General features: G+C 41.8%; 2 protein-coding genes across 2 annotated transcripts in view; one reads left to right on the forward strand and one right to left on the reverse strand.

The window, feature by feature from the left end:
- Window positions 1–3,605, reverse strand: part of SRR (serine racemase) — a 20,405-nt gene extending 16,800 nt beyond the window's left edge. The window contains exon 1 of the mRNA XM_072138102.1: window positions 3,159–3,605. Within this exon, the coding sequence (XP_071994203.1) occupies window positions 3,159–3,202 (44 nt within the window). The 5' untranslated portion in view covers window positions 3,203–3,605. The remainder of the gene's footprint in view (window positions 1–3,158) is intronic.
- Window positions 3,281–25,823, forward strand: part of SMG6 (SMG6 nonsense mediated mRNA decay factor) — a 159,159-nt gene continuing 136,616 nt past the window's right edge. The window contains exons 1-9 of the mRNA XM_072138100.1: window positions 3,281–3,454; window positions 8,255–9,935; window positions 11,594–11,783; window positions 11,872–11,982; window positions 12,253–12,359; window positions 12,437–12,515; window positions 15,066–15,176; window positions 16,316–16,480; window positions 22,762–22,823. Of these exons, the coding sequence (XP_071994201.1) occupies window positions 3,370–3,454; window positions 8,255–9,935; window positions 11,594–11,783; window positions 11,872–11,982; window positions 12,253–12,359; window positions 12,437–12,515; window positions 15,066–15,176; window positions 16,316–16,480; window positions 22,762–22,823 (2,591 nt within the window). The 5' untranslated portion in view covers window positions 3,281–3,369. The remainder of the gene's footprint in view (window positions 3,455–8,254; window positions 9,936–11,593; window positions 11,784–11,871; window positions 11,983–12,252; window positions 12,360–12,436; window positions 12,516–15,065; window positions 15,177–16,315; window positions 16,481–22,761; window positions 22,824–25,823) is intronic.

Below are 25,823 nucleotides of genomic sequence, written 5' to 3' on the forward strand. Positions count from 1 at the left end.
TGAAGCCCACACCCAGTGTAAAATCATCCTGTGTGGACCGCAGCTTAAAAGATCCAGTTGTGGAAACAACTGAACCACATGAGCATGTGACTGGCCATACAATTTAATCGAATATATGGACTTTGATATGCTTATACGGAACAAGAAATGAGACCTTTTTTATCTTTATTACATTTTAAACATATTTTTGAGGTATAGGTTAAGCACGTGGGCCCCTTTGAGTGCCACCTTACTTTTTTGCCCTGCCTGAGATCACACCGTGATACCTTTTAATGTCCTAATTGGGTATAAACATTGCGTTTATTTTTTTGCAGCTTTACATTGCTACCTACTTATATAGGACTGATTTTTTATAATCGTTTGATATTCAGTACTGTTATGTATTTTATCTATTGTTGCTTATGTATAACATTGAAATATAATATGTGAGAATAAGGATGTGTATTTTTATTTTTTTGATGTATTGAGACCACAACACGATTAAAACCTCTATATTAACTGCCTTACGAAATCAGTGTGAATTGGAGCTTGGTGTATTTTATCTTCTCTTTTTAGTTTTTGTTTGATACAGAGAGACACCTGTATCACACCGACAGCACTTCCACTGCTTAGTTATCCTATTCTCTAACAATCAATGTCTGGGTAGTGCAGAGGTTGTATTTATTTTCATTTAAGACCAACTTTTAGGCCGCGGTCACACGTACCGCTAGACGTCCGCTCATAACGTGACGCTAGCGCACAGGGGGAGGTCCTCGGCCCGAACGCACATGCGTTTCCAGAGAAAAGAATGCGATCGGTTTAACAATCGCATGCGTTTCCCTGGAAACGCATGTGCGTTCGGGCAGGGAACCTCCCCCTGTGCGCTAGCGTCGCGTTATGACGGACGCCTAGCGGTACGTGTGACCGCTGCCTTAGGATGCCCGCATGGCTTGATATCATCATATAAAGATTTTGAGGCACAAAATCTTCACAGGCAGGGGGCCCGGGGGATGTTGGAAACTTACTTAGGTGAAAGGGTCACCATAGCAAGTTGTCATTCTTTGGGGATCCAGCAGACTGATCACTTATTCCTGATTTCCCAGGCACCAGACTTCTATAATGTCACGTACTATTATGATATCTGTAAGTCTGTTAATGTCATGTGCTAAGTTCTGTGTTTTATCCCTTTTATTTTAACAAACTGTTATTTTTGCATTTTATGTATCTGTTTTTTTAATGTTACCTTTTTGCATGATAACTCATTTATTTGCAAGCACTGTCCTTTTTTATATAAAACTTCAATTTAATAAGAGCCCTCTTGTGTTATAGAAATTCCATGAACTCAGAAGAGATATTACCTAAATTGATTGTTTCACTAGTGAATGCTATAATGGGGGAGATGAATTAATGTGTCAGTCTTTAGGCAAGTGCAGAGTAGAGCCTTATATGATGAAAGGTGGCAGAGGACGGGACTACTGGCATCATAGTAATATATGATGTAAGGAGTCTCAAATTGTAATCACGGTATAAGGGACTTAGTGGGGTACATGTATCACTCCTATTGCTTTATTTTTCTTTTTTTTTTAGCAACTTTGCGCAGTTTGAGACTTTTTATTAGAAGACTCAAGCGTTGTACCAAACTTAGCTGCCTCGAAAATTTAATGCAGTGTGCCGTATTCATCTTTGTAGCCCTGATGTTTGTTCAACTTGTGCGACTTTTGGGCTCTGAAATAGTCCCATTCTTGCGCCTAATAAGTCCCAAAACAGAGCATGCAAGACCCAGAATTACTTTTGGGAGCTACTACTTGGGACTAAAAAGTCGCACACCACAAAAAGTCGCAAAAGTGAGACTAAACAGGCAACTCATCACATGTATCACAAGAAGAAAAAACTTGAGATTCATTGCAATGATTAAGAAGTCCAACTTCAGGAAACTTGAAAAAGTGGCAGCTGAAAAACAATGATACATGTGCCCAAGTGTATCACATATCACTGTGATGTAAGGAGTCCCTTCCTATGATTAGTCCGTGAAACCGGACACTCAATGGTCTGTGTTTCATGGACTGACTGTATTGAGTATCTCTAGCCTAAGACTTCATGAACAAGTTTTTTCCCTTTGTGATGCATGTGATGAGTTGCCCGTTTAGTCTCAGTGCGCGTTCACACGTTGCGTTTTGACCTGCGTTTTCATTGCGTTTGAAACTCATATACAACAGCTGAGGAGAGGTGATTTGCCTAATTACATCACTGTTAACGTTTCTGTTTACAAAACGCATCGTAAACGCGATGTTAATGCATGCGTTAACAAAGCGTTAACACATGTGTTTTGTCAACACATGCGTTAACATTGCGTTTACAAACGTAAACGGTAATGTAATTAGGCAAATTACCTCGCATCAGCTGTTGTATATGCGTTTCAAACGCAATGAAAACGCAACCAAAACGCAACGTGTGAACGCGCCCTCACGTGTGAGACTTTTTGTGGTGTGCGACTTTTTTGGCCAAAATAGTAGTTTACCAAACAGTGGCGTAACTAGGAGAGGCAAGGCCCCATAGTAAACTTTTGAATGGGGCCCCATCTACCCATTAAAAATATACATACAGTATATACACATACACATATACATACAATACCACGTACACTCATGCATCATATACACAGACATAAAGCTTATACACATCACATATACACACATACAGCATATTCACATCCAATAACCCAATTGCCGGGGCCCCCAAGACGCTGTGGGCCCCATAGCAGCTGCTATGGCTGCTACCCCTGTAGTTACGCCCCTGTTACCAAAAGTAAAGTCTGGGTCTAGCATGCTCTGTTTTGGGACTTATTAGGCGCAAGAATGGGACAATTCCAAGCCCAAAAGTCGCACAAGTTGAACAAACATCTGGGCTACAAAGATAAATACGACCACTGCACTAAATCCTTGAGGCAGATAACTTTCGTACACTGCTTAATTCTGCACCTAAAAAGTCGCAAACTGCAACAAGTCGCACAAAAAAAAAGAAAAGGGAAGCAATAGGGATGCAACATTAGTGTACAAGTGCTGGACAACTTCTGTGCAGAATTAAGATGCAGCCACATTGTTGTCACCCAGCTTTCCAGATATTAGTATGGGGTTTATTTAATAACTACATCTAGTGCCTCTACAATTCTATAGTCTCACCTCAAAACTCGAGCACCTATACGGCAGGCGAACCGTCTGCGCATGTCACAGCGCCCTTTGACTCCTTCCGTACAGCATCATGGCGGCCCCGTGAACATGACAGTCCGTACAAAGTGACTACGCGCAGCGGAAGCGCTCTCCGGCTTGGTTTGGCCCGGCGCGCTCGCCGTCACCTCACTTCTTGTTTTGATTCCTGGCGGTCGCTGGGAAGATGGCGGCGACGTTAGAGCGGGTCAGGATTTCTGCCTCCGAATTGCGGGAGCTGATTGCAGCTAGAGACAACTCTGTAGCCCGAGGTAGGTCAGGAATGGCGTTGCTGGCTAGTCTGCTGCTGGAGAGTAATGTGGTCGGTGTGTGGCGCCCCCTGCTGTACTCTGAGATACACGCCCCCTCAGCCAGTGCCACTTGTGTCACACTCCTGTGTGGAGAAGTGAGTGCGGCTCATGCTCTCTGACACATGGGGCTGCCCCAGTACAAGTTTCTGACACTACTAGGTGTCTGGGTAATGTATAAACTCGTCTGTAGAGGGCGCCAGAGCTCCTATCACTTCCTTGCCATGTGTGTTCAGCTCTCTACAGGAGGGCTGGGGTGGAAGGGGTTAAGTGCACCCTATAACCTATTACAAAGGGCTTGTAACCACTTTTATTAAATGTGCAAAAACACATGAAGTGTTGGCAAAACATAAGATGGCAACATATCCCAAATGTGTAGCATTATTACATTACTTGTCCCATAGTCCACTATTCTGTGCATTGTTGTAATGTGTTAGAACCTACATACACCATATATCAGGATGATCTGTTATACACACCTTCTAGGCCCCCTTTTAATTATAGGTCTGGCAGGCTCTGTCCGTATTCACACAAAGGTGTCCGCTCATAATAGAGGTACTGATCATGGTAGATAAAGTTTGAAAAACAAAGGAGGTTTGTCAAGTCTACCCTATAAATTGTACAGACAGTATTAATATGGAATAATATATAATAAAAATAAATTTCTCCATGGCTGTTATCAATTGGCCCAAAGTAGACCCAATCGCATATGCGCACCCTTTCGGTTTCGTTTGTAGATCTGTGAGATGAATCCTGATGAGGTATAACCCAAATGTGGTGTGTCACTGCTGCTCCGTTCACTGATGCATTGAGAAGCTCTATTGTATTAAAACAAAATGTATATAAAGGGGTTTTACCTTGAAATAAAATTCTCAAATTTTAATCCCCTAGTGATGGTAACACAGTGAATATCATTTTTAACCATTTACTTTACAGTGTTACTCAGTTTTATTGCTGTTTTAGCTCCTATCACCCAGGGTGTGGGGGTGGGGACTCTCTAAGTAGCTGGGGTTTTCCCACAAAAACAAAAGTTAGGCCCTATCCATGGGATGGGGCTTAAATTGCTGATCAGTGGGGGTATCAGCACTGAACACGAAAACGAGGTGTCCGTCAGATCCTTCGTCGCACCGTCAGAGTAATGGAGCAGACGGCCGCACGTGATCGTTCTGCTCCATTAATATCTATGGAGCTGACGGAGATCACAGAGTGTGGCACTCGGCAATTTCCATCAGCTCCATAGACGGCTGTAGAGCAATGGTCCACAACAATTTTATAAAAAGGCACTGGTGGGTGATAAAATTCAGGTTTGAGTGCCCTCCCCTTGTCTTGTACATAAACCCATCCCTTTATGTGTCCACAAAGTATGATCTCCTTGCTTTGTTTTGCTGTGGAAGATAATTTGAGGACATCCTTGCTTCTTCCAGCTTGAACAGATGTCACACAGAAAGCATGTTTGTGTGCAGGGAACCGAAGGTGAGGTAAATCCAGATGATCTGTGTATTGGTTAACGCCCAAAAGTTTGGCCATAAACAAGTCAGACTTAACAGGCCAATCCTTTAAGAGAAATTAATGAGCTTAAATGTGCTGCTTACAGCAGAGCATTGGTTAGAAGTTTATCGAAGTATACATCAGGCTTCTTACACTTTCCCATGTACATATGGAAAGGAAGACATTGTCTGGTGTTGCTGTGATCCTCCCTTGGTATAATGGATTTTCAGATGAGTAACTCCACCTAATGATCCCTGAGAGCTCAGTTTAGGAAGTAAATATCACATCCTGTATTTACATCTGGAGTCTTTTATCAAACTAGACAATGTTCTTAGCTTAGATCTATACTGGGGATGCTCTGCATGGAAAGCATATTTTTATTTGTCTGGGTTAATGCAGATAATAACATGGCTCTTGTAAAAGCCCCCTGTACACAAATGTGCTTTCTGTTCATTCAACTAACACCGTGCTTTCTATGGGCCCATGCACACAGCTGTGATTTCCACGGATCTGTGTGCGAGCCGACTGCCCGAGCCACAAAACTAGTAGGCTTTTCTTGTGTCGGCCAATTTAAAAACATACAGCTAGCCAAGAATGCATTGCTTTTACTCTTCTCCTAAAATCTTGTCCTAATTTACTTGTCAGTGCCTTCTAATACAAGCAGGTTGGATTTTTTTTTTGAATCAAGGAAAAATGTCTGTAAGGCTACATGCACAGGACTGGAAACAGATGAAGCGCATTGCCGGTGAGGAGGGTAAGCGATCCTCACAGCTCCCTTCTCCATGCGAAGCTGAGCGTCCATACTGCAAATCGAGCCGAAAATGGCAACTGCTCAATCCATTGTGGCACATTGACCGAGTGTCACAGACCTCTATGGCAAGATCACGGCTGTGCACAGATCAGTTGTGTGCATGGCGCCTAAATCTGTAAATGCAACAGGCTTAAAAAGAACCGGATACTTTAGACCTAAAGGTTTGTGACCACTTTTGTCCTCAGATCTGGGCAGGCCTATTGAAGTGTTAAACTTCTAAAATATTCTGTCTATTCCACAAGGATTTCAGATGTACACGTACAATGGAGGGCTACAACGTATCGCACTTTATGCATTTACAGTGGGATACAGTCTCTAGTTCCTCTACCCTGAAAGCAGATTGGCATCTGCTGATGTACCAGAGGTCTCCAGAGTGACGTTACTGCCCAAATTTACATCAGCAGAGAAACTTCCACATCGTACACTCGACAGAGGCCAGGGATGGAGGACATACACTTGCACAGTCCTACAAAGGCTAATATGGCCTCTGCTGAGTGTATACTGTGCTCTCCAGCATAATCGCAACTGCCTTTGTACTCAATGGAGACCAGATATGGAGTAGTGATCACATTGTGTCTCTGAGCCGGGCCAGGCTTTCTGTGGAGAGGATTGAGCAGCGTTCAGCCTTCCCCTCTCCTCACGTCTTGCAGCTCACAGCTTACTGCAGTGATATAGATATGTGTTTTAGGTTTTTAGAACAGGTTTTTTTTTTTTTTTGGTGCTCGCTGCATGGTCATTTCTATATTATGCATAGCAAGGGAATTTACAAGCAATCTGCATATAATACCACATTGTTTTTCTTGTAAAGTAAATATATTTGCCTTTAGAAATCTAAACGCTGACACCTATTCTTCTGCAGCAAGATTTTCCGCAATGGAGAAAAACTATATTTGTCGCTTTGTCTTTTAGATGTCACTCCATTTAGCAATTCAGGAAATATTTGACTTTCCACAGTTCGCTCAGGACAATGGCACTGACACAGACTGTCTCTGAGTGTTTATATTGAGGGACACAAAGGACTGAGTGCAGTCTGGGAGTATAGTGAAAATAACAGATGAATGTGAAAGGGAAATCTTCTATTGTTTATTTTTTTTTTCCATAGATGCCTCATATTTCATATCTACAGGCTAGAGGATGAGTTGTAGATGGGTTGAGGTCTGACCAAGTTTCTTGTACGGAATGATTGTTGCTCAAAGTGATTGGTTGAACTTGCTCAGTGTGACTGTCGCCCTGTTCAGACAGTAAAATAATCCCATCAATGTTGCGGTAGAGGGAGGACCCATTGCATGGACTCTTGTACATGTTGAGCATTTTATTGCACAGACAAGTAAAGATGAACTTGTTCCCTTGACCGTTAAAGCTTGTAATGATGGGAACCTTTCAGGTAAATGTAGAGGAAACTTTATTACAGTTTATTACACAAGTGTAGAATTTGTCTGTCCGCTATGAGACATTCTAGGGGCTCGTACGCGGCTGTGGTTTCCATGCATGAGCCGGCTGCCTGGGATACAAATTTTATATCCGGTCATATCCCTGCCTGTGTTTGTGGCTTGGGCACATGTGGCTGTGGAAACCAAAGCTGTGTCATAGAATATATCTGTTGATATTCTATGGACTAGGATGGCTGTCTGCCAGTGTATGATGAATGCTCCGTAGCACTGGATAAATTAGGAGTGGCACGGTGGCTTAGTGTTTAGCACTACAGCTTTGCAGCGCTGGGGACCTGGGTTCGTGTCCCAGGGTCAACATCTGCAGAGTCTGTATGTTCTCTCCGTGTTTGTGTGGGTTTCCTCCCACACTCAAAGGTTGATTAGTTGTAAGCCGCATTGGGGACAGGGACTGATTTTGGCAATGCAATTTCCTATACTGGGCAATCTGCAATATGTGCAAATAGCCTTAATGGGAACTGGTCAGGTTGATTTGGGTCACCTAAATCGCCCACAAGTTGTTTAGTATCCCAAATCGCCCTGTACGAGCTCTGTCAATGACCAAGTAAAAAAAATCAAAAAGGAAATGTTTATGCTCGCCTCGGTCCAGAGCTCTTGGATGTCTGAGAGTGAAGCCGCCATAGCGAACCCTAGCTACACTGTGCAAGCACTGTAGGTACTGTGTGGGCACAATATAGCCACAGTGTTATGCCAGCTTCATTGAAGCATCGCAGGAGTAAGTACTGAGTTCTTGAGATAAGTCTGATGTGCCTAATCGGAGTCACATATGGGTAGTTTTTTTTTTTTTTTTTTAAATGACGCTTCTACAGTGCTATTTGGGACATTACCAACAATCTATAAGTACCTGTAGTTGGTTTACTTTGTCCAAGAATGGCCTGACCGGTTCCCTTTCATAAAATAAAAAGTGATAAATGCCAATAAAGATGCTATACCATGTAGGATATGAGAATATGGTATGAAAATGTTACAAGTTCACACGTTTGGTAAATAATAATTTTTTTTTCTTCTGATTTTTAGAGACTGGTAAGGAGATGAAGGAATCAAGACAGAGAAAGGATAATCGACGTCCAGATATTGAAATCTATAAGCCTGGCTTGTCCAGACTGAGAAATAAGCCTAAATTAGATGCATCTGACAATGGAGGCAATCACAATGAAGAATATGGGAATGAGAAAGTCGAAGGTGAAGCTTTGGTTAATGGAGCTGGCCCAGTTTTGTTATCGGGAGATAAGATACAGGATGAAGATGATATAGAGCATGGTGGTCCATTAGCGGCGACTCAAGAAACACCCGAGCGCAAAATTGCAAAAAGAACAAAAAAACCAGACCGACAAATTTACCAACCGGGAAGGAGAATTCATGTTCCTGTGAAAGAGTCTTTGAGTGAAATTCTAGAAGATGATATTGTGAGAAAAGCTTCACAGCTGAAACTTGACAATGCAAAAGATCTTGAAAAGTCCATCACAAATCATAAGATTCCCCAGGAAAATGGGAACAAAACGGTAAAAGTTGAAAAACCAAGGAGAGCAGAGAAAGAGAGAACCAACAAATCCAGTGAAGACCTTTCCTTATCGAGACCTGGTAAGGAAGACCGAAAGATTGGGTCAACTAAACGTTATTCGCACTCGGACAAACGGAGGACTCGTACTCGGAACTGCAGCACCAGTTCTGCAGGAAGCAACAACAGCAGTGAAGAAGCTGTCCTAGCCGAAGACAACCGGAGACGTCAAGACAAAGGAAAGATGGCGGGAGATCGCAAAGAAAAGCTGCGAACAAAAAAGCAGATCTCGCTCTCTTCCACCGATTCTTTTGAAGAAGATTATGCTGAATGGCAGGATGACTTGGTCCGGAACAGAAGCCAGTGGAAGAAGAGGCAGAGCTCCAGTGACAAAAGCTGTCCAGAAAATACAGACCTCAAGAGATCAAGCAGCAGAGACAACCGGGACGGGTATTACAACCGAGAATCCCCATATCAGCCAGTCATTGATGAAGAGAGGACACGGAAACGTGGTGATAGACCAAATAGCAAGCATGGCAGTGGCAGAGAGAAGCAAGACTTGAGAGAGAGATCGAGTGAGCCCAGGGGTAGGGGGAGAGGCATCATTATTCTGCCAGCAAACACCGATATATCAAATGCTACAGTAGAACCTAATAGCACCAAGCCCCTCTCCATTTCTAGCAGCAAATCTGCCCGCGGCAGAGGCCGGGGCGGAGGGAATCGTCGTCTCTGGGATCCCAATAACCCTGAGCAAAAACCTGCTTTAAAAAACCAAAGCCCCCAGCTTCATTTTCTAGATACTGATGATGAGTCTACCCCTCCTTCACAGAGCGAGGGCCACCAGTCTGTACCCCAAGCATCATACTATAAATTCCAGAATTCTGACAACCCCTATTACTTTGCCCGTTCTCCTTACCCATATGCAGGTTACTCCATGCCTTATTCTCTAAGTCCCAGCAATGGCATGTATCCTGGTAGTTACTATCCTGGATTTCCAGCTCAGTCTCCACAGTATGGTTCCGGTTCCTATTCTGGAAGTCCAGTTATGCCTGAGGAAATTGAACAACAAGTGAGGACAATGCATCAGCAAGAGCTGAACCGTCTTTTAAGAATGGCAGATAACCAAGAACTTCAGCTCAGTAATCTTCTGTCCAGGGATGCGATCAGCACAGAAGGCCTGAATAAAATGGCTTTGCTTAGGTAAGGCAATACACGGACAGCTTCTAAGGCCTACTTCACTCCAGCGATTTTACCAATATTGTAGTTATGGAATATAATAACGGAGGTATGACAAATCCCTTAAAGGACATCTACCACCAGGATGAAAGATTGTAAACCAATCAAACTTCCATACTGGAGTGTTCCCCCCCCCCCTCTTGCAGGTTCCACTTTTCTTTTGGATTTTATGCCTTTATTTTTAAGAAAAAAGGGTTTAAAAATTATGCAAATTAGACCGGGCTCCATTTTTAATAATAATTTTAATAGCCATTTTTTGCAAAAACCAGGACATGATGCTAATAGAGGGGATTTTGCAAAAGTGGGCAAACACCAATATGTCTGTGTACTTGGTTTACAATCCTTCATCCTGGTGATAATGTCCTTTTAAAATGTTGATTTGATTTTAAAGAACTTTTAAAATCTTTCTTTCTTTATATTTTTTTTTTTTTTAAATTGGACAGAAGCTGACGCACTTTTTTTTTTTCCCCTCTTTCTTCAAATAAGGAAATCGCTAATGAACGTGCTGCAAATGGATACTAACAGAAGCCTTTAAAAGTCCATTGAAATCAAAGGACATTTTAACTGATCCTTTAGACTTAGATTATCATTTTGTGCAGGTGTGAATTAGGCCGTTAGAAGCAAAACTGTTGCCAACTGCTGATCTCCCTGCTCATAACTGCAGGCATGAAAGGAAACCTACCATGAGGAATCTACAGTAGATCTGATGGTAGACTTCTTCTGCCTGCCTCTGCCCTAATCTGTAATTTAATAATCCTTAAACTTAACCTATTAAAAATGTTATTTTAGTGATATGTAAATTAACTGCAGAGGCTACTGGGGAGTCTACTAGCCTGGCCGGGCACTGGGAACTAAGACGACTCCACACCCCCAGTAGCTTCTGCAGTTAATTTTATTTTAGTAATATGTACATTAACAAGTTAGGTTCCAGGACTATTAATTACAGATTAGGGTAGAGGTGGACAGGAGGAATCTACTACCTAGCTACTATCCGCTAGGTTTCCTTTAATGGCCAGTGATTGGCTGCAGTGGCTTTGTGGCACCCCTTTGCTTCTGCACACTTTGGGGGAAGTTGAGGTGTTCTCTGCTTTTTATTTTTCTCACTGAAGTGTTATATAAAAGATGTTCACAATTAAGCTCTTACTGCTCAGTTTTATGTTTTTGGTGAATCTCGTTGCAGGTGAATTAATACAAATCCATGGCAATCCCTTTAAAGGAAATCTACCATCAAAGTCAAGTATGATAAACCAGGGGTGTTACCTGAGCCCCTCCATGCTGCAGATTGTCTCCCCCTCCCTTTCCTCCACTGTGAGGGATGGGGGAAGTGCCGAAGGAGCATGGGCAGAGGGAAATAGTGTATCAGCCTGTGAAGCTAAAGCATGGAGGGGCTTTGGTCCCTTTTGTCTCATTAGCATAATTTCGCATTTTGATGTTTGAAGGACGCAGGCATTTGATAACAAATATAAGAAGGTAACCACAGTTGTGATGCCTGGATCTATGAGTAAGTTTCCCTGGTTTATCATGCTTCATTTTGATGGCAGATTTCCTGTAAGTCTCTAAGAACTTCTGTGCCTGCTAATGATCCAGAACATTGTATAAGTTGAGTTAAACTCTGTCTGCAGGTCGGAGCTTATCCAGCTCTATGAGCACTGCCTTCTGACTGACATTGAGTTCTGCGACCAGCACAATGTAGACCAGCTCTTATGGAAGAACGTGTTTTACCAAGTCATTGAGAAGTTTCGCCATTTCTTGAAAGAGTCTTTAGGTGAAAGTGAAGCCATCCGAAGACAGCTGCTCCAGGTGTTGGATGAGGTGAGCATGACCATTTTTCATATTTGTAATTTTATTTTATAGTTGTATCCTTTTTATGTTATATTAAACACAATTCCTTTATTTTTAGGGTACCATATTTTTTGATGGTTTGCTTCAGAAACTACAGGTAACCTACCAGTTCAAGCTTGAGGACTACATGGATGGAATGGCGATCCGCAGCAAGCCACTACGTAAAACGGTTTGTTTTTTTTCTAGTCTTTGGTTATCCAGATGTTGAAAAAACATGTCTGCTTTCTTTTTACAAGGTTTGTGCTGGATTTGTAGCTTGGCTGTATAGATATGAATGGAGCTTAGCTGCAGTACCACACACCACCCATGGGGAGGATCAGGGCTGTTTGACGAAGCAAGCAGCAATGTTTATCAATCCCCACATAACACCTTTAACCTGATTTTGTGTTATAAGAAATTGATGTAGACTTATACTGTGGTGTTATTTTTCTGTGTTTAGGTGAAGTTTGCTCTGATCAGTGCACAACGCTGTATGATTTGCCAGGGTGATATTGCCCGCTATAGGGAGCAAGCTGCAGACACCTGTAACTATGGCAAAGCTCGCAGGTAATTCTATCACAGGTTATGTACTAAACATACAAAATTTAATTTATCTTCTGAGTATTCCCTTATTTTCCTTACAGCTGGTATCTAAAGGCACAACACATTGCACCCAAGAACGGTAGACCTTACAACCAGCTGGCTCTTCTAGCTATATACACGGTAAGTGAGAAGGTAGACTTTAATAGTTTTTTTTTTTTTTTTTTTTCTTTTTGCCTGTATGTTTAGAGAATTTGTCATTTTTAAAATATTGTATCTGCATTGAAAGGGATTAGAATTGATGCACTTTGTTTAAAGATGAAACTGTCATCCCATAGATCACCAGAACAGGGTTCTTTGTCATTAATGGAGCAGCAGGTTGCACTTTACTCCTGCTTTTCCATTTAAAGGACATCTACCACCAGGATGACATACTTTATGCAAATGAGCCTGAGGGACTCCAGGCTCCATCAACCCCAATGAAGCCTGGAGCCCATTAGGCTCATTTGTATACAGTCCTTCATCCTGTGTTAGATGCCCTTTAATGTTTAGAATATAAGTGATAAGTGATTTAAATACATACGGATTTAAAGTTTTGACATCAATTCCCAGAAAAATCTGCATCAAAATAAAGTTTGCTTGTGGATTGCATACAGATTTTCACAAGCCCATAGAGTTAAATGTAAAAAAATACAATAAAATAAACAAAAATGCAAAATCCCTGCAGGAAAGTAAAATGATCATTTATTTTCTGTATCGTTCAATAGTTTCCGAGCAGAATACAAAAAAAACAAACCGCTATTATATTTTCCAAATCACATTCAGTTTGCTAGAGTAGGACACTGCAGGTTTTTCACTTTTAAATCTGCAAGCAATCTTTAACATGTACAGATATAATTTAAAGAACATCTAGCACCAGGATGAAGGATTGTAAACCAAGCACACTGACTTACTGGTGTATGTTCCTCTGGCAGGATCTGATTTTTTTTTTTTAAAAAGGCTTTGAAAGTTATGCAAATGAGCTTGAAGGGCTCCAGGCTCCATCGGTGTTAATTGAGCCTGGAGCCTCTCGGGCTCATTGGCATATTTTTAAAGCCTATTCTTTTCTTTAAAAAGAAGCTATAGGAAGCCCCAGAGGGGCACACACCAGTATGTTAGTGTGCTTGGTTTACAATCCTTCATCATGGTGGTAGATGTCCTTAATAGACGTCCTTTTAATAGACGCAATTCAACTGATGCACTTATTGCTCTGCCCAGGGCTTATATCCCGACTGCCTAGCACCACATTTCAATATTCTTCAGGATTCAGTTTTATATGTAGCTGTGTTGTCTATCAACCCCACTGGCTTTATCAAACACTAGAGCCACTGAGGGATGGCTAAAGAGAGTGCGGGATGCCTTGTCACGTGCAGTGTGCTCTTGCTGGCAAATTATAATTTGGATTCTGTATAATAATGACGTGTGTCATCTTGTGTTTTCTTAAACCTTCTACCCTCAGGACAGCAGTGTAGGGCAGGAATCATACATGTTCTTTATAGAACCAGGAATAAGCAAAAGGGAAATCTAAGATAGGTTTGCTCTTTAGTATATGTTCCTTCTGATTGGCTCCTTAAGGCTATATTCACATTGTCATTGCCCGCCCGTACCGTACCGTAGCGGGCAACGGCAGGGCACGGGGAGAGGAGGAGGTGAGTGCAGCTCACCCCCGCCCCTCTCCATAGCAACCTATGGCGCACGGCGCCGTACTGCGGGTAAAGATAGGACAGGTCCAATCTTTTTCCCGGGTACGGAGCAGTACGGTGCCGCATGTGTGCTGCACCGTACCACGCCCGTAGGGCGCCATGCGCCCATTGCCGTCTATGGAGGACGTATATCGGCCGTATATACGTCCTCCATACGTTAGTGTGAATGTAGCCTAAGTCTGAATCCAAATCTGCATGTGTGATTTTAGAAAAATATAGGAATCTGATAATGGCTGTCAGTCACATTATAGTTTTCCACTTGTATCAAACTTAAAAAGGGTAAGTACAGTATATAAAACCCTAATAGGGTTTTGCATATCATACTTGCCCTCCCATATTAATGGTTGGAGGGGTGTGCGGATGTAGGCAGTAACAATTGCACGGACCCCTCCAGACGACAGAGGTCGTCCAGACATGGTGCATCTCAAAGCCCTGAGTCCTGCCGCCCCTGGGGGTTATGTGACCTGTGGTTCCTGGAAAAATGAGTATAATACGGGTATAATACGGGTGACCATACTAGGGTCTTGTACTTGTCCTGCTAAAACTTGATATAAGTGGTAAACCACTTTAGCGCAAACCTTGGACAGTCCTCTTTGTATGGATTATATGCTTTTTGCCAAGATAAATTTACTTGTCATCCATTTACACTATCCCTAAACAGACCAAAAATCTTCCATATTCATGGTGATTTAACTGTAATCGTGCAAAATAGGATTTTTCTGAAACTTCTGGCACAAATAAGCAGATTTTAATGACCAGCTGTATGACTTTAAAATTTGTGCGTCAGATTTTTATGAAGTTTTGCTTCTCAAAAACCACAGAAAAATCTGACAGTCCATTGACATTATATATCATATATCTACACTCTAGCATTAATGGTTAATCCTTGTATCTCGTGAAATTGGAATTTGGAAAGGTAGTCCTCTTGTGTAGTCCTCATTCCGTATGTTTCAATATGGTTTAACAATTTTTATATATCTCGTTGCAACAGAGGAGGAAACTGGATGCTGTTTATTACTACATGCGGAGCTTAGCTGCCAGTAACCCTATACTCACTGCCAAGGAAAGTCTCATGAGTTTGTTCGAAGAGACCAAGCGTAAGGTAAGCGGCCATGATTTCCTAAAATATACCTAAATTTACATTGCATAAGGCTGCTCAATTTTAAATGAAGACTGAAGTTTTTTTGTGAATTTTTACTTTTTGGATGACTAGCTATAATTTGAAGATTGTAGGTGCTAGACATTCCACAATCTCAATTTTTCTGGCCATTATGTGACTTATGGGAAGCTGTATACCAGTCTGAGGTGGGTGTGGGAGTCTCTCCCATGTTTCCCATACACAGCGCATATACTTTATATAGCAGAAGACGGTCTTTTCTCTGAAGCGGTATGGAAGATTTATCGAGCTGCAAAAAAAAACTGCTACATCTTTTCCTTATACTACTTTGAGATGCAGATGTTACTTCATTAGTCACTAACGCGGTCTTCACTTTGGTCTGATTTGAGCTGTGATTTAAAAGGGTTTACTGGAGAGAGTCCAACTGCTGCCCTCCCCCTCAAATCACAAGATCTGAACTTCAAGAAATTGGGATAATAGGGGCCGTGTATTTTCTTATGGGTGGAGTTGCAGGTCAAGCATGTGTGCCAGTTGCCCCATTAAATACTGGTAGAGTTCTGGAGATATCTGAGCGCTGTGCTCTGTAATTTTCAGTGCTCCCTTACAATTGAATGTATGACCCCCCTCCTCCCAGTCTCCATATTTCTGAATGTTCTTTTCTTGTAATTGGTGGACCCTCACCAATCAGTCTGTTATTCTCTGTCCTTTGTTTGTTTCAACTAAAAGGGGTGGTTCCAACTATTTTTAAGAATACAGGCTTTGCACCCAGTTCAGGCATCACACCCATATTATTAGTAACGCCCCCCTGTACTAGAAACCATTCCCACCTGAGTTTTCTATGATTCTCTTAGCTACCTCTCTCTGCGGGACTAATGTCACATACCGGAATTATGAATATTGGATGTTGGTCCTGCAGTATCATGGTAATCTAAAATGCTGTGTACTTTGTTATGGGAAATGGTTGTTTCTTAGTGAACAGTCCTGGAGTTAGAAGAAGCAAGAGAGGTGTCTGAGGGGGCATTTGTTTGCTATTAAGATTGTGTATTTATTTCCTAAAACTCGTGGCAGGTACCTAAGTCCTTGCATTATTGTCAATCTGCTGTATTATTATTGCTAAACTGTAGGCAGAGCAGATGGAACAGAAGTCTCAGAAGGATATGGAAGCAAAAACTTACCGTAATTCTGCGGAGGATACCACCCGAGTGGAGATATGGATCCATCCAACACGTGGAGGTTGTTCCGGCAGCAGCCCTGGAACTGATAGTCTCGAAAGTCTCAGCCCAGTTGATGTGAGTTTTTATTTCATGTTAATAAATGTGCAATATAGAATGAGCCCTGAGTAAATTATAATTTCTACTTGTATGTAATTTCTTCCTCTACATAGCCCCGGAAGTATGCAAATAATATATTAATGTGGGAAATGGAAAATAATGCCTCCTTTTGCTACCTTGAAAGGCAGCCCCCTAAACGTCAAGTATGACCTACAAAAACATGAAGCCAAATTAAGCAAAATCCAGTATATCTGTTCCAGAAGGAACAGACTCCCAACTGTAGACAGCACTGTTTCCACCTGGTTGGGTCTCCTCAGTACAGTGTAGGGAACTGGTTTGGCTGTGTAAGAAGCTATAGACTAGGGTCAGAAGGTAAGAGTTCTCATTATGGACAGTTGGCCAATTAAGCCCGCCTAATAGGGGTGTGGAGACTAAAAGCCATAGATGCTCCACTCTCCACACCCCTATAAGGCGGCCTTAATTGGCAAACTTTTCATAATGAGAACTCTTACCTTCTGACCCTAGTCTATAGCCTCTGACACAACCAATCCAGTTCCCTACGCTGTACTGAGGAGACCCAATCAGGTTGTAACCGTGCTGTCTACAGTTGGGAAACTGTTCCTTCTGGAATGGATATACTGGTTTGGTTTAATCCCACATGTTATTAGACTTCTTGTAGGTTATACTTGCTGTGAAGGGGGGTTGCCTTTCAAGGTAGCAAAAGGAGGCATTGTTTTCCATTTAACACCTTGGAAAATGTATTTGCATACTTTCCAGAATTCCCTAGTGGAGCATCTATGGCTTTTAAGGGCATCTACCACCAGGATGAAGAACTGTTTGCAAATAAGCCTGAGGGGCTCCAGGCTTCATTAACACCTATGGAGCCTGAAGCCCCTCAGGCTTATTTGCATACAATTCTTCATTTGCATCTTCATCTTCATAGCCCCATCATATTCTGCAGCGCTTTACATATACAGGGGACATATACAGTCAAAATTAGACCTTACAGAACAAAAACCTGGTCAGATGTTTTATAGGGCTTACAATATGAGCTGTCTATAAGTCAAGTTAATAGGTTTACCATAGTTATTTGTTCTCTTCACTTAGTAGGTCTATATACTTGCTAGCCTTCTAAAGTAGAATTTATTTTAGGTCTGCTTTTATGATTGACTTGGCAATACTGACCTCTGACCCTCTGTAAGAGTTCAAGCGCAGTACATATGTTTGGCCTCCAGGTGGTGCTATTCCCTCTTTAAAATGGAGCGAGTTTTCTCTGCATAACTTCTGCTGTAGAGTCACAATATTAGTCCCCTAAACATATAATTGCTCACTATCGGTTGATTTTTATTCCCGTGCTTTTCTGCTACACGTTTATAGAGTGGCATTATTTTTTTTTTTTAATTGCAGATTTTTTTCAGTATAAATACATATACCTGAGATAATTTGGCCTTTATTACCTACATTTGCTTTGGTACCCGTATCTATTTACAAGCTTGCGGTGTGTTGCCAGGCAGTCGTAGTCCATTTGCGTGTGTGTTGGTTTTGCTTTTAGAGGAACTACTGAGTGGAGGAAGTAAGGTGCCCTGTTTCAATGTAACTGGTTAAACAAGAAAACCACTTTCCCAGCATCTCGCAGAGTGCGACGTGACTTCCACCATGCGCGGTGCTTGGTGTGACTCAGATCGTACCCACTTCCTCCTAGGCCACCTTGCCATGTCTGTCCCCCCACACATTGAACTTAATGTGACTTATTACGTTTGTCTCAGGCCTGACCATAGCACAGATGTTAAAAGCGAACAGATCTATATGAGAACTATTTTATCTATTCGCTTCTATCTTAAGGTTTTATATCCCCAGTCATAGGCCCAAATTGTTATAGAGGTAAAAATGCAAACGCAAGCACTAGGGGCATATTAAAGGGGTTGAAACAACTATTTGGGTTCTCCCCCACCCTTAGGATAAGGGGTAACAAGCTGATTGGTGATGATTGGACTACTGGATCCCCCATGGTTATGTTAATGGAATATCCAGGAGTCCGTTTCCACTAATTGATGGAGCGTTGGGTAAAGCATGTGTCCTGTCACACCATTTATTCATGTGGGACTGGCTTGAAAATTACACACGTCCCCTAACTATCTTGACCTGCTGTTTTATCAGTCACTTGGAACAGGACCCCCTGTTCTTGGGCTCTGTGGGGTCCTAGTAGTTGGACCTTCACAGATTGGCTTGTTATCCACTTTCATGTGCATTGCGGATAACTTAAAAATTTGGTACAACCCTTTTGACGTTTATTGCACAGATTTCTGTGAAAATCATATCTGCAACAAACTGCCTCTAATTTCTATTTGCGCTACTTAGGAAATTTTGGTTTTCACAGTTTGGTCTGATCTAATAGTGACTATTCTAACTGAAGATTTACACTTCTAACTAGATGTTCCAGTTAAAACGTTATAAAAAGTGATTTTTTTAAAAAAAAAATTGTTGTAATTGGAGAAAAAAAACTTTATTTACTGATCAGAATCTGAGAAAAAGGGAGCTAAAATTTCCACTTTTTAAAAAAATATTAAATTCTATTTTAATTATTTTTTTTTTAAATATGACCTGAACACAACCATGTTTCTAGAAACTATGAAACTGAATATAGGGGTTCCTGATTAAACACTCTCCCTGCATCCACTAATCTTGACTAATCTCTGGAAAATGACTCTTCTCATGTTATTGTCACATGATATTCAATATTAGATTGAATAGGATATTTTTTTAAATAAACTGTTGACGTTTCACATAAAGGTAATTCTAGAATGTTCGATTCATACCCTACCTGAGGGACTAGTAATTTAATGGGGTAAAATCCTGGTAACTGTGTCCCTTTTTAAAACCTTCCTTTTCACCATGGGGACTCATGTACTTAGATGGGCACATATAATAAAACACTTCATATATTTACTATCCCATGCAGTTAAGTACTAAATGTCTTTCACATCTCAATCCCTGTCCCTTTAAATGTGGGTTAAATCGTGGTCATTGCAACTGAGGGAACGTCTGGCTTTGGATGTGTGGACAGTCGGGTGTAAGTTTTGAGGAATTTCTCAGCCCTTCTTTCTGTATATGGTTTGATGACCACGGCTCATTTGCTGTACAGACGTAAATCTCTTGTAGCTTTTCTTTGGTAATTCTGTCCCCTTGACTTTGTTTTCTGACCTTCTTTATACCTAACGGAAACCTTTTTGAGTGTCCTTTGTCCGGGTGTCTTGTGTTTTTGTTTACACCTCCCTCCCCCTGGATGTGTCTCTGTTGGATTTATCCTGGATTCCCAGGGATCCTTACATCTCGGCTGCCTCTCTTCCTCTTGCTCTTCGTGTTGGAGGTTTAGACTCTAAGCTTGATAAAGAGCAGATACAGAAATTTACGTCCAAAACTCGAGTATTGAAATTTCGTCTTAAGACACAATTTCATCCTAGGGCTGCTGTGCACAATCCTTCCCTTATTTGGTGCCTTGTGCCTGCATGTAGGATTGTGCAGGTGTCAGACCGCAGGCGTGGCCCGAAGGGGGCTGATTGTTTTCAGCGCCGGCAACAACCCGACAATGTCAGGGCATCCACTCATTTCATTTGTCTCTTATAAAGTTATAGGTCAGAGTCATTCATTATTTTTATTTTTTCTATAGACTTCTATGAATTTGTAAATGGGCATCACTGACAGCTAAGTAATATTATTCTTGTATATGATTCTTCTTTTTCAACCTCTTGCTCTGTATGGATGTAAAAATACGCTGTCCTTGAGTTAATGTTATAGAGCAGGAGTAGCTGAGACTGTACATGGTGTCCTACCTGTACAGATGACACCTGCAGGCTGAATAGGCCGAGTATTAAACAGAGTTGTCTGGTTATAAAAGAACTCGTCTAATAGAAACGTAATCAATCTGTTCAGTTCCTCCTGCTCTATAACACACTGCCCACTGATTGGACTGCATTCTCCTAATGGCAGATTCCCTTTAATTGGCATGATTTCGGAAAGTCATGATGTTCGCTTTGCAATGTCTCCTATTTGGATGACGCCTAATACAGAATCTCTGACTTCTTGGGCAGCTGCAACCACAAAGGTCATAAAATCCTTCAGTTTTATTGGAAGTTGAGAACTTCATTAGCGATGAAAGCTCACTTGTCCAGCACTTCATCGGCCCAGAGTGTGTTGGGATGTAACCTTCCTCTAAGTAGAAAATTGATCGGGCAGTATACACAGTCTACCCTCTAAACGCCCTAGTAAAATAAATACTTTTCTAATATTTTGGCTACAGCAAGCTGAGAAATGTGAGTTGGAAGTTCTTATGGGATGTCATCGACCACAGCAGAGTGTTGTTCTCTAGTAATGGAAGTTTTTAGCACAGCAAAATAAGTTTCCTGCAGATCTTCAGATGCATGGTCGTTTTATTGTGGAAATAATATTTAGGGCAGCACGGTGGCTGAATGGTTAGCACTTCTGCCTTGCAGTAGTGGTGACCTTGTTTTCAAGTCCCACCCAGGTCAACATGTGCAAAGAGTTTGTATGATCTCTGTGTGTTTGTGTGGGTTTCCTCCGGGTCCTCCGGTTTCCTCCCACACTCAAAAACATACTGGTAGGTTATTGTGAGTCCCATATGGACAGGGACAGAATTGGCAAGCTCTGTGCAGCACTGTTTAATCTGTAGGCGCTATATACAATAAAGAATTATTATTATTTTTGACCTTTATGGTATAGGCAGCCCCGGGTTACATATAAAATGGGTTCTGTCACGTCTATTTTTTGTAGTGTAACTCCAGGCAATTGACAATTGGATTTCCTCAATTTTGGGTTGTCATATAAAATAAAGGATTAATAATAAAGCCTCATTGATCGGGAAATTTTGACTATAAAATGTGCCTTCAGTGTTATGTTAGTAGTAGTAGCAGCAGGACAATGAGAAATGAAGTTGTATTCCAGGGTTGTAGCTGCACTCAGGGAACTGCAGAAGTCTCCTCACGCTGCTCGGTTCTTTGATTTGTGCATTTACCCTGCTCCAGAGACCATCATCCCTACTACAGTAGCTAACCAGAAGCCTGCTATTGCTCATGCTCACAGCAGAAGCCTGTGCTGTGTTCAGTGAAGAGATCTCCCACACCAGCACACTAGATCAAAGTTCAGCTACCATCCTGGAATATAAGCAAATCTTTCACAGTCCAACTGCTACTAACAAAACACAAATACTAATACTATACAGCTCTGATAATATATATCTCCAGGGCTAGCATCTAACCCTACTGCGTTATAGGGCCAAAGTCTTCAGCTTTGTATAATCAAAACTGTTTCCTTTTCAAGGAGTAATTCCAGCTTGGATATTAATGCCCGGTCATGGCTTAAGTTCATGATATCTCAAGAACGAGGGGTCCACTCCCCCCCCCCCTTCCTGCGGCCGTACTGCGCAAAGGGGGTCAGCTGATCTAATCTCAAGTTGGGGGTCACTTATATGGTTATGTCATAAACACCCCTATAAGCCTCTATGACTGACAACCAGTTTTCCACTAGGATGGCGTCAATTATTATGGATGACTAAACCTGTTTTTGGTTATTTCTTTACGTGTCATCTGCCTCCCACCATTGCCTTTTAACACGCAAGAGTAGTTTTTTAATATACGCTGGTTGATTTTTGTAAATGTATGTGCCCATATACCGTGTAATACATCTATCTTGAATCCTGTAGATGGAGGGAACCTATAACTTTGAAAATTTTGTGAGAGGATTCAGTATTGCTTGTTTATATCTCTGCTCATTCTGTGCTTAGGAGTCCAGTGGGTGGACCTTCTCGGTCAGTAGCATAAAAAGATTAGAGGTATAAATGAATTGACACGTTGTACTGATTCTCTTCTGTAAACCTTAATGCAAAGTGAATGTCGCATGGAAAGGAAGTGATGGGCAGAATAATATTGATTCCCAATAAATTTAGATTTTTCTATAATTCTGCCCCATACCAGGTCTTTGATTTTCCCTTGTTTGTTGAGCCTTTTTTTCCTGTGTTTTCTTTGTCATGACGCTGTGTTTTACCAGCCGGCAGAGGGTGTTGTTGTAAGGCGGCCTGTACGTTCTGCTCCTTAGAATGGCATGTGCCCATCCCAGCATGTGTGTGAGATTTAGGGCATGTCATTCATTTCCCATCTACAGCCACTCGCCCCCACATCCCCAGGCCAGGTTATTTCAGCACCCGGGACTCCACTCCTTTCCCAGAATGTCGAAGGTTTTATTGTTTTGTCTTTCTTTTTCTCATTTTTTTTTTCTTTCCCATGCAGCTGAACAAACGCTTCCTGCTCAGCTTCCTGCATGCCCAGGGGAAGCTCTTCACCAGGATTGGGTAAGTGTGCTGGATCTGTGTCTCATTTTCCGACGTTATGCATCTCTTTGGAATGTGAGTCTCTTTGCAGCCAAGCTGTGTTTATAGCTGAGGGCTCGGTGGGTGAAGCGCCCTCACTGCTCCCTTGACATCACTGAAGAGAGATGTTCTCAGCTGGATGGGGATGTTGTGCTGTGGACCCAAATATCACTGCTGCTCTAAACCATGTCATATGTATTTCTATCACAAGACAAGTATCATTCATACCACACATCTCTGCCGATCTCTGGGGCCCAAATTACAGATCATTAAACCAGACGTTCTCCTAATCTTGATTTTCTATGTGTGTTATAAGATATAGACAGACAGTTGTGAGAAAAAGAAAGTACAGGATTCCTATGGTTTTACAAATTGGCATATTAAAAAAAAAAGTTCTTAGCAGGTCTAAAAAATTTAGGATTTCACATAATGAAGCCATAATAGTAAATTCTAGTCTGAAACACTTGGGGCACTTATTCATAGATTCAGGTACCTTGACTTTGGTCGTCTTTTTATTTATCCATGACCTCCTTCCTTCTAAAATCAACTTTTTATAATTATACGAATAAGCGCGAGGTGCAACTGGGGGTGTTTACTAGTGTCCCTCTGTTCTTGAAGCTTCATAGGATGTTACACTGTGTCCATCTTCCTGCGGTAATCTCACTGCAGATGAGGAAGTTTCAGCACACAGCTGCGGGGAGGGTGCTTGTAGCAGATGCTCCTGGACAATGTATCTGCAGCATGAAGGAGCTTTAACACCCCCAGAAGCCCTTCAGTCCCATTATCTGATTTTAGATTTTAGAAGGAAAGAGGCCATGGATAACAAATATAAGATTACCACACTCATGGTGCCTGGATCTAGGAGTATGTGTCCCTGGTTTATCATGATGGATTTAGTTGATAGATTTCTTTTTAAAATCAATGGTTATGAGTAATTGGTCTATCTGGGCTGCTAACAGTATCTGCTGCTTTGTATGCTCAGACCTGCTGACAGCTCTACATTTTGTTTTAGAGGACCCATAAAAAAGAAACTACTGAAGTAAGCAGCTCATAGTGCATACTCAGATGTAGCAGTGTAACACTACAAGCGTTATTGGAAATCTCCTTTAACTAGCAGACACTGCCGTGCTGTACAATAAAAACTTCGCACCAAGCTCACAGCGGTCTGGCGTATTCGTGAGGTGGTGACTGCCGCATGAAGCCCCGCAGTCACCACCGGCCTATGGAGTGAGTGGTAGTGTCTGCTATCTTTATCGGAGGGTTCTGATAACGCTAGCAGCAGTACCTGACCACCCGAATTGCCCACAGTGTATTTGGGTCCCGGCTCCCTGGGCTGTATCCCGCCGATGTGCTCGACTTCTAGTTCCCTCGCTCTGCCGTAGACGATCGGAGGTAAATAAAGATGGTACACCTCCGATATCCACTACCCTAACACCTCGAGGGAAGGGAAGGGGGAACAATGAAAGGTTAGTATAATTTAATTATTTTGCCTAGGACTGTATATATCGATTGTAACGGGGCTGGATATAACGATGGTTGTTCCCTGTCGGGACTACATTCAATGTGGGCCCCTACCAACCTCAATCTGGCCCTGGCTATCAGTGTAACACTGCTACATCCGGGGTAGCGCTAGGAGCAGCTTACTTTAGCAAGCAGCTCCTAGTGCCTTTATTATGGGTGACGGGTCCTCTTTAAATTACAATGTCTGAATCAACTGTAACGTCTTTCCCTTTCAGATCCACAAAATGATTTGTATATTGGCTTTCCTTTGCTAGTTGAATACCCCCCTCCCAGTAGATAACTTAATTTGTTTTACATATCGTAAATAATTACTTTTATCATTCTCCCCCCCCATCTACTGCTGCTTCTACTTCATTTGGCACTGCAGCTTGTCTACATCATCCAAGTTAATTGAAAAAAAAACAAAAACATTGATCACCCATCTGTAAAAGGGCGGTTCAATAAGTCCCCTTGTTAGAAATGAAGACACCATTTTTTAAAAATTATTTTTCAACATAGTCCCCTTTAGAAAGATAAATTCTCTCAACGTTCCAACAATTTTTGTTAGAAACACGCCTCTGTCTTGGAGATGACTTCCTCATTTGAGCTAAATTTTTTTCCCGCAAGCCATTTCCTCATGTTAGGGAACAAGAAAAAGTAGCAGGGAGCCAGATCGGGGGAATTCGGGGGTGCGGCAGCAATACATAACGCAATTCATGCAGTTTGGCGGCGACAATTCGGATGAATGAGCTGGTGCGTTATCATGTTGAAACAGCACCTTCTTTTTTGCCAAATGTGGCCTTGTCTCTGGTGTGTACTGATGAATCCAGGTTTCATCAACGGTGACAACTCGACGCAAAAACTCCTTTAGATTTCGCTTAAATTTCTCCAAACACTGCTTCTAAGTTAAGGCACACCAGGGTGCCGCACTTGTTGTCCACCGTGAGCAATTGCGCCACCCATCAGGTCGACAATTTTTTTTCATCGCCAACTTATCATGTAAAATATTATTTGCCTTACCAGTCGACACACCTACGGCCTCTGCTACTTCGCGCACTTTCGTTCCTCGATCAGCGAATATCATGTCATGGATTTTTTGAATGATTTCCTCGGTAACCACGTCTGGCGGATGTTTGCCCACGTTTAAATTCGTTGAACCAATATCTAACTGTTGTCATAGACGGTGAAGTGTCCCCATAAACCGCATCCAACTTTGCTTTTATCGCCTCACATTTTTCCCATTCAAAAGCAAAAAATGAATTACAGAACGATACTGCTTTTTCCATTTTAGCGAAAATCACGAAACACGTCTTACTCAAATGGCTGACAAATCCAAACTAACCTATCAATCAGTCTGAAATTTTTTTGCCATCGTTTGATAGATGGCAGCACACAATGATAACACCAACTTCCCTCAGGAAGGCCCTCTGTCGTCAAACACGGGTACTTATTGAACCACCCTCATAGATAATCATATTGAGG

This window comes from Engystomops pustulosus, chromosome 2 (assembly GCF_040894005.1).
Source record: "Engystomops pustulosus chromosome 2, aEngPut4.maternal, whole genome shotgun sequence".
NCBI classification, from domain to species: domain Eukaryota; kingdom Metazoa; phylum Chordata; class Amphibia; order Anura; family Leptodactylidae; genus Engystomops; species Engystomops pustulosus.